The sequence below is a fragment of the Triticum urartu genome, chromosome 7A (genome assembly GCF_056163025.1).
Source record: "Triticum urartu cultivar PI428250 chromosome 7A, HENAU_Tu73, whole genome shotgun sequence".
Taxonomy (NCBI): Eukaryota; Viridiplantae; Streptophyta; class Magnoliopsida; order Poales; family Poaceae; genus Triticum; species Triticum urartu.
Window position 1 is genome coordinate 72,791,915 of NC_141879.1, and position 8,815 is coordinate 72,800,729.

Genomic DNA, 8,815 nt, shown 5'->3' on the forward strand with positions numbered 1-8,815 from the left:
CGTAGAAAATACTATTCAATTCCTGTGTTTCGTGAGAAAATTACACATCCACTCAAAGCACATTTTTGCGTAGGAACGGGGCAAGACAATTCCTTAGGATGGCAAGTGACTAACTTGGATTTTTGGCTCTAGGGAGCATATGCTCCTTAATTAGCAGTAAAATGAATAAAAAGGGTAAATAAAATTTAAAAATTCTGATTTTTTTGTTGATGTTTATGTTAGTGTAGCAAGTGTGCTAGACAATTTTCATGCCATATGGGATAGCAGTGCTTCGTCGGTAAAATAACAAAATTAAGTGTAACATTTGGCGGTAACATTTGACGTTCAACTTAATTTTTTTGCACAGGTCAAAATGCTTAAATTTGTCCCCTGGAAATTTACATGTACCATTTGGGTGTGATAATGAATACTTCTATTTTTTTCCAAATATTTTTTACATTTCTAAAATCCGTTTTTGGCATGCAGGAGCATGTGCTCCCTAGAGCCAAAATGAATTTCCAGGCAAGTGCCATCATATCAATCCTATCAAATTCCTGTACTACTTCTAATTCCTATGTTTTGGTTTCCCACAAACCGAATAGCATCTCATCTATCTATCTCAGAAACCAGCAAGTATAAACAGAGGCTAGATGAGATGAGGCTGCCCTATCCACACTGTACTGTAAGTAACAGCAAGTGAAGGCCTCTGAGCTTGACACAGAACCCCTTTTGTGTGAACCTGAAGACAGACATGTGTCCAGGGCGCAATGGACGCACTGAATTAAGATCAAACCAGCAAGTTCAATGAACATGGATGAATTTTAGTTGGAATTTATTACAAAATAATTGCAGAGCAATCGCCAAGGGCAAATATGGACGCTATACAAGAAGCTCCAAGCCTCTAACACGTACACACACTACTGGCATGGTGTAACAGTCAACTGAAACTATCATCTGGGTGTCTCTATACCTATTCCAGACATGCGGGGCCCAGTCGAGAACATGATCGATGACAGAGGATCATGAAACGCCAAAGCTGCAGGTACCGATACCAAATGCTCAGTCTCGCCGTCCGTCAGCAGCAATTTCTCCCTCCAGGTGCTCCGCAGAGCCTTCAGCTTGTCAGCCACCTGGGTCATGGAAGGCCTCTCTTCCCCCCTGGTGCTCAAGCACATCCTCGCAAGCTCAGCGACTTCTCTCAGCAGCGCCTCCATCCCGGCGCTTAGTATGCTCGCGTCCAGGATGCCATCGAGGCTCACCTCTTTCATCGCGAGCAGGAAGGACGACGCGAGGCTCTTGCCTTCCTTGGGGCCGTCGTGGTAGATCGCTGTCTTCCCCGTGATCAGCTCCAGCAGCACAATGCCGAAGCTGTAAACGTCGCTCTTCTCCGTGAGCTGCCGTTCCTGCAGGTACTCGGGATCCAGGTAACCCAAGGTCCCCTGCACCAATGTCATGAACTGAACCTCATTCTTGGGGAGTGTCCTTGATGCCCCAAAGTCAGTCACCTTCGCCATGTAGTTTTTGTCCAAGAGAATGTTCATGGACTTGACATCTCCATGCACTATGGGGTGGTTCATGGACAGATGCAGATATGCGAGTGCTTCAGCAGATTCTTGAGCGACCCTGAGCCGGGTGTCCAGCGAGGGAGGTGGAGTCCCATGGTTACGATGGATGAATTCAAAAAGAGTGCCATTCGGGATGAATTCATAGACTAGTATGGGGACTTCCACCTCTAAGCAGCACCCTAGAAGCCTGACCACATTCCGGTGGTTGGTCTGTGAAAGTATGATAATCTCCTGCACAAATTCATCAGTTTCGGCCACATTCATGATCTTGGAGCGCTTCACGGCTATTACTCTTCCATCCTTAAGAACACCCTTGTACACAGTGCCGTGACCGCCCCTGCCCACTTCTCTGCTCTCGTCAAAATCATTCGTAGCCTTCTTTAGATCTTCCTGTGTGAATATCATCAATGTATCGACCTGTTTTGACATAATTTGATGGTATAATATCTGACCACCATTCTGATCAAAGAATCTTTCCTTCTCTTTAGTCAGCTTCCTTTTCTGATGCTCAGCCCGTAGAGCGAACATGCAAACCATGAGGAAGACGACACCGGCGGATGTGCCTGAAAATCATGACGGTTCCATTAGTTCAACTAGTGACATTACCCACATTTGGCAAAAATAGTTCCAGATATTGTGCCATCTCACCATTGCTTTACTACATGATACCTGTACAAACTGTACTCTACTTGGACTTATATGACTGGCATAAAGAAGTATGAAAAAGCTTTCTATTTATGCGCAATTATAACCCCATACCTAAGGCCACCTTCAGAGCTTTGTTTGGGTCAGCTTGAACGCAGGGTATGCTCTTTGGATCATCGCTCCTAAATCCTGATGAGCATGAACAGGTGTAGCTCCCAACGGTGTTTCTGCAATTACCTTTGCAAGGATACAAGGACTGGTTTGGAGGTTCGCACTCATTGATGTCTGCCATTTCAAGGAAGTGAGGAGAGCGTCAACATGAATTCTGCAAGATAAAGGAGCATAGGTTAATTCTGCGAGATGCATATACATACCTTTGCACCCTCCTTGTAAGTAGGGATTGCCTTCATAACCTTGAGAACAGTTGCAGCGGTAACCGGGGCCATTGGACACATCAATGCAATCGCTGTTCATGGCTTGGCAGGCATACTGTGATCCCATCTTGCTGGTTTCAGAACAACTTCCATTACCAACAACCCAATCGAGTACCAAAGGAACACCATCTGTATATTTACGTCCAAAATTTGTAGAGTTGATATAAGAACGATCAAACTTGAACCAATCATCCTCAGCAACGAATGAGTAGGTGCATGGGCTGAAAGACTGAACGGTAGAGTTGTATATAGCTGATACTGGTATGGATTGGGCGAGGAAGGCGTTGATGTTTCCTGAAACAGGGGCCTGGCAGCAACCCATGCCAGAGCACTCTGTGCCATTACCGATGCTGCTTACGTCCATGCAGGATGAAATGCATGAGTCAGCGGTGAGGTACTCAAGCTGGTTCTTGCCCTTGGCTTGTCCCACAAGCATTGCAAGTCCACCACAGCCGATTGATGTCAACTTGTTCTTGGTGTTGGAAACCGTATGAAAAGGATCAAGAGTTAAGATGTCCAAACCACTGGTGCTATTGCTGCCATTGCTGAAGTTGCATCGTGATGTTATATGTGGATTCTGAACACGAACCTCACCCAAGGTAAGACTGATGTCCAGTATCCTAAGTCCGTTTGAGCCCAGATATGCCCCGGTCCCATTGCATGTGACATTAAAGGGTTCTTGGAAGCAGCCTTTTCCGGTGCCAAACGGGTACGGGATGCTGATGTTGCCACACTTATCTGGGCAGCCAGGCCGTGCCATGCTGATGCTCCCAGAGGACGCAGCCCCATAAGCGGTAGTACTCTGGTCTAGGACTAGGGTGGCGGCAACAAGTAGTAAGAGCTTCTGACCTGTAGGCAATGAACAAGAGTTATCATATAAATACCGTTCTAGCTGGGCTGGATGCATGTTATAATTAATGATATGGGTCATTTGGCCCCCCAAAATAAAAAATAAATCCTAATACAGCATACGAGTAGATAACAAATATTTATTCTTTCAAAATATGCTGAAGCCATTCCTCCAGTCCAAACATCATTCAGGGAAAATCCCTTACAAGTCGAATCATACAGCGCAGCCCAGTAGTAGTTAATTAAGTTTCATCCCACAACTACAAAAGTTTTTGACCCAAAAAAATATTTGAATTAGATGAAGAAAATAGAGCTATTCCTCTTATAAAATAAAACATAAACTCTACATGTGTTTGTTAATTATTTCTAATTTCGAATCTTTTGTCATCACGAAAAAAATCAAATTTGGTATAGATAAAAAGAAACAAGAATATGAAGAATCGTACATTTATGCTGGGGAGTAGACCAAAAAGGAGAGTTGCTAGTTCCTACTAACTTCAGACTGCATGTTTCTTTACATTCTCATTAATGCCAGAAATTGTAGCGAAAGTAGTACCTCCAATCCAAGATAACATTAGTAGCTTTTCAGTTCGCATTTGTTTTTCATTTGGGTTTTCATATGCAACTTTTCAGATGAAATATTTTTATTAATTGTTTATCGGCAACAATGTAAACGAAAATTAGTTACAGACTTAAGTGACCCCTTTGTTTCTACACTTGTATAAAGCTAAAATGACACAAATGGGTGGGTGGGGATAGGAGTATAGGACCATCACATTCTTGCCCACTAAAACACATGTTCTTTAGCGATTTATATTTGATGTTTTTCATGTTGTCCCCTTTTCATGTTTTTGTTCTATTTCAAAGTTTGAAACAATTTCCTTTTGAGAAATAATAACCTTCAATATAACTGAAAAACACCCTAATCCCTATTTGCCACCGTAAAGAGCCTATTTCTACATGCCACTGCTTCGTGATTGATTCCTAGCTTATACTCTGAAGCCACAAGCATCCATCTCAGCTCAACCATTGAGGGCACAAAAAGAAGTCCCCCGCCCTGTTTCGCACGAATGTATGCAAGGTACTAGTAAACTAGAAGATAATTCTACCACAGAATATTGATTTATTTATCTATAGTTCAAGCAATGCAATATGTAAGAATTATCTATATTGTGCGCTCTATTGCACTGTACTGTAGGGCTAGGGTTCCCCGTACCTTACAGAGTCTGGTAGCCCTGAGAGTAGAGCAGCGCGTCAGCCAAATACAGCCGCGGAGGAGAAAGCATAGCGCTCTAAGGCGACGCCCGCGGGTAGCGCCGGATACCCGGATCCGACGTGGCGGCGCCGACGCCGACGCCGGCTGGAGGAGCCAGACCTCCGGCTGGGAGAACTCGCCGGAGGTGGGGCAGGACCCTGAGGATCCGTACGGGCGGCGGTGCGCAGGTGGAGCGGGTATTTCCGTCGGCGGCGCCAGGCATCTCGCCGGCGAGGCGGCGATGGTGGGTGGGCAGTCATTTCGCTCAGGTCGGGTGGAGACGCGAGAACTTTTTCTTTTTCCGAGAAAAAGGAGACGCGAGAGCTATGTTTCGCTCGTACTGATTTTAGACGGCTATTGGGCCTCCCTCAAAAAATGACAACTATTGGGCCAGCCCAACACTGTAGCTGATGAGAGTATTTTTTTACCTGTGGTTTTTTTATTGTCTAAAAAAATAACGGTTTTTATTTTTCTTAATTTTTTAACACATGTCTACCTTTTTCGAACACATTGTACATCTTTTGTATATAGAATGAAAAAAATTTATAAACATTTAACATTTTTCAAATGCATGATTAACATTCTTCAAATATGTGTTTTGATGAATATTTCTTTCACACACATTATACATATTTAGTATAAATCTCAAATTATTTTCTATATGCGTTTAACATTTTTCAAATACATGTTTTGATATTTTTTCGAATACGCGTTAAACAACTTCCAAATACACACTGGAACATATTTTGAATCATACGAATTAGTTTTAACTGAACATTTTCTATTATTGTATAAATATTTTTTTAAATGTTACAAGCATATTTCTGAAACGTGTGAACATTTTTTAATGTAACATACATTTTTGAATGTTATGAAACGTTTTTGAATTACACAGACAATTTTATACATTCATAATTTTTTTAAATTGTCACGTACATTTTCTTGAAACACATGAACATTTTTGAGTTTTCACATATTAAATAAATTATTATTTTTCTGTAATATACGTATTTTTTTTCTGTAATATATGTATTTAGTTTTTCCCCAAAATATAAACAAAAGGAAAAAGGGACAAAAATACTACATACATGAGGTTGGCATGACATCAGCATGATGAAACACATGTTTACTGGGCCGGCCCACTACCTGCTCGCGGATGGCGACACGACCTTGTGTCTCGCAGGAAGCGTGACATAGACTCACCCGGGTGGAGGTGTTAACTTGCCTTCGGGGGTACATCGGTCATTTACAAAGTGAAACGTTGTAATCACTTTCTACTGGGGGGGGGGGGGGGAGGGCTTTCTGATTTGCAGGATTTTTGAAACGCATGAGCAGGAAAAAAATCCAGTATTGGAGTGACATTGTCCACTTGAATTCTAGTATAAGATAACAAACTACAAGAATTTGAACTAGAGAGTGTTTGATGTCATGGAAAAACACAAGGAATTGTATTAAGAATTGTATTTTGATTCGTACGATTGGATACTATAGGATTGTATTAAGAAGTTGGCTAGTGGAGGAGGTTGTGTTGCGGTTGATTTTCCTTAATAACGACCAACATGTGTGGTAGCCATCGCAATCACTGGGAGTCACGGCTTGTAGCAAAGGGAGAACAAATGGTTCCGGCGTCACAGCACTGCGTGGGCACCCTTGCAGCTATGGCGGTCACCTTCGCCAGCACCGGTGCTCGCTACTCTGTCCTTGCAAGACTGGTCATCGATGTCGCCAACGTCGGCACTTGCCACTCCCATCACCCAATGGTCGCCGTTGTAGTGCCATGGTCGCTAGCAGTAGCATGGTCACCACTCGCAACATCAACAGCCGCTGTCAGCCCTTCCAACAACACCAGGTAGCCCCTGTGTCACCAACTCGCAGTACTACTTCGTCGGCCCTTGCACTCGTGCAAGCTTGTAGTATCAACGCTAGGGAGAGATTAGCGGGACGAGGACTTGGCTAGTGGAGGAGGTTGTGTTGTGGTTGATTTTCCTTCAGCCTCGCAACTAGCGATGAGGAGGAGGAGCAACATCTTGTGGTCGATGCTCCAACCCCTACACCTGCCGCGACGACCTGTCGGATTTGGATGAGGAGGAGGACAACGACTAGACGGCGCCGCCGATGGACTAGTGTAGGTAGTACTAGTATCTAGCAATGTCGAATAGCGACAATGCATATTTTGAAAAAGGCCGCTTATTAAAAATATTTCAAATTGCAAAACATATGTAATGCGATGAATTTTGGCCACTAATATATAGTTGGTAATTTAGTTATCGTGTTGACACATGTATTTGGTTAGATTAAATGTCATTTAAATTGCTCCTATAAATATAATATAAAGCAAATAAAAAACAAACAAACAAAATGGTTACAGAGGCAATCGTTTGGTGATTCTATGTTTGCGCACGAGCCTGGCAGACTCCAAACACTTATAAAGCGTGCTTTACATAACGAGTGACAATACCAAATATGACGACTCTTGCTTAAAGTTACTCCTGTGAATTGCTAGAGAGAGCAAGAAAAACTCTTACATGCAACAAGCGAGCAGCAACCCATGATGATCGGAGCTAGCGTCGGCCACCGAGTTTGTCCCTCCCTCCGCCGGTGATGCGCGCGTGTGTCTTCGTCGGGGCCGGCCGGGCGTGTGAGATGGAGCCCAGCGAGAGAGATGGTAGTGCTTATGTACGAGCTGGATGAGATGTAGTCAAGCATGCCCTCCGTGTTTGGGAAACGGAGTGCCGACCAAAACCGTGTGTGGTGGCCAGGCCAAGAGGGGGGCTGCCGTTGAACACGTCCCCTTGACACGTTCCTCCGCACGTTGTTGTTACATAAAATAGGAGTAGGTAGGCGGATACATGCATGCATGCTTTGTTGCACGCTGCTCTAGCCCTTTGTCTCCGTTGTTCACGTCACCATGTGCGTGGAGTTCTTTTGTTGGCACGAGAAGGATTGTTTGTTACGGACCCCTCTCGCACCAATCTCCGAGGAGCGGCGGTGAAAGATTGCAAGCATGTGCTGCGTGGGATGATGCTCCGACCAATAATATTATCTTTCAGCGAATTTTATACTAGTATTTTGTTTTAGGGACGAGTGGTTATTGCAGGCTTCAAAATCTGATATGGCGACAGCGTTCGCAGTTGTCATTTTCTTTCACTGTTGGCTCAGTGCTATTTTTTGTGCTCCCGACGTGTTGACACCGTCGTCAGGCATGCTGACTTCACGTATCTAGCTTTGAAGCATGTGTCACGTACACGCGATGGGAACCTAGCTGAGAGAAACGTTCTATATGTCAATTTGGTACTAGGTCGTTGGTGATGGGTAGCATAACTGGTTCCTCTTCCTTGATCTACATTAATTAAATCTATATACAAAAAGAATCCTAGTTTGACTAGGACATAGAATGAAGGAGATAGGAAAACAACAGCTGTTGTATACACTACAGATATATTCCTTTTACATACGACCCCCCACAAGGGGCTAAAAATTGTATTAAGGTCAACGAGCGAACAAGCTCGGTGATCTTGTGGATGCATTTTACTCTTGGATTTATTGCAAAATCATTACAAAGCAACCGCCAAAAGGCCTGAATGAAAGGTACTCCCTCCGTTCCATAATTCTTGTCGTGATTATAGTTCAAACACAAGAAATTGCGCCATCCCAGAGAAAATGTTGAAACTGGGTTGACACCTTTGTTTCTCAAATTATTCAGGCGGATGATCTAGTCTCTAGCTTGTTTTTCATACTTGTGAACACCTTCTAAAATAATTTAGACAATTTCAAATTCCTCTATAACACTAAGCTCTCTTTTAAAGAGCTCACATTCAATTGAGGTCTCTAATTGAGATTGGGTCACTCAATTTTGACCGAATAAACAATTTCTCAAAGCTTTCTCATTCAATTCTTTTATACTATACACTATGCTCCTTAGCTTTTAATGCATCACAATTAATTGATGTCTTCAATTTAGAATTGGTTCAACTCGATTTTGATCGGGTCAACAATACTAAGCTCCCTAATTTTTAAGGCCTCACAATCAGTTGAGGTATCCAGTTGGAATTGGTTCACCCGATTTTGATCGGCTCAACAATTTCTCA

At 43.2% G+C, this 8,815-nt stretch overlaps 1 protein-coding gene across 3 annotated transcripts; it reads right to left on the reverse strand.

Moving 5' to 3' along the window:
- Window positions 1-733: 733 nt before the first annotated feature.
- LOC125522479 (wall-associated receptor kinase 2) lies at window positions 734-7,380 on the reverse strand. 3 transcript variants are annotated; one of them, XM_087535450.1, is made up of 4 exons: window positions 7,253-7,380; window positions 2,564-3,472; window positions 2,304-2,474; window positions 734-2,107 (listed from the first exon to the last, which is right to left on the reverse strand). In XM_087535450.1, exons 1-4 carry the CDS (start codon window positions 7,275-7,277, stop codon window positions 930-932), a joined length of 2,283 nt encoding a protein of 760 aa, XP_087391576.1. In that variant the 5' UTR covers window positions 7,278-7,380; the 3' UTR covers window positions 734-929. The 3 variants fall into 3 exon arrangements, with proteins under 3 accessions (XP_087391576.1, XP_048543496.2, XP_087391575.1); XM_048687539.2 differs by lacking the exon at window positions 7,253-7,380 and adding an exon at window positions 4,689-4,986; XM_087535449.1 differs by lacking the exon at window positions 7,253-7,380 and having other exon boundaries at window positions 2,564-4,621.
- Window positions 7,381-8,815: the final 1,435 nt, after the last annotated feature.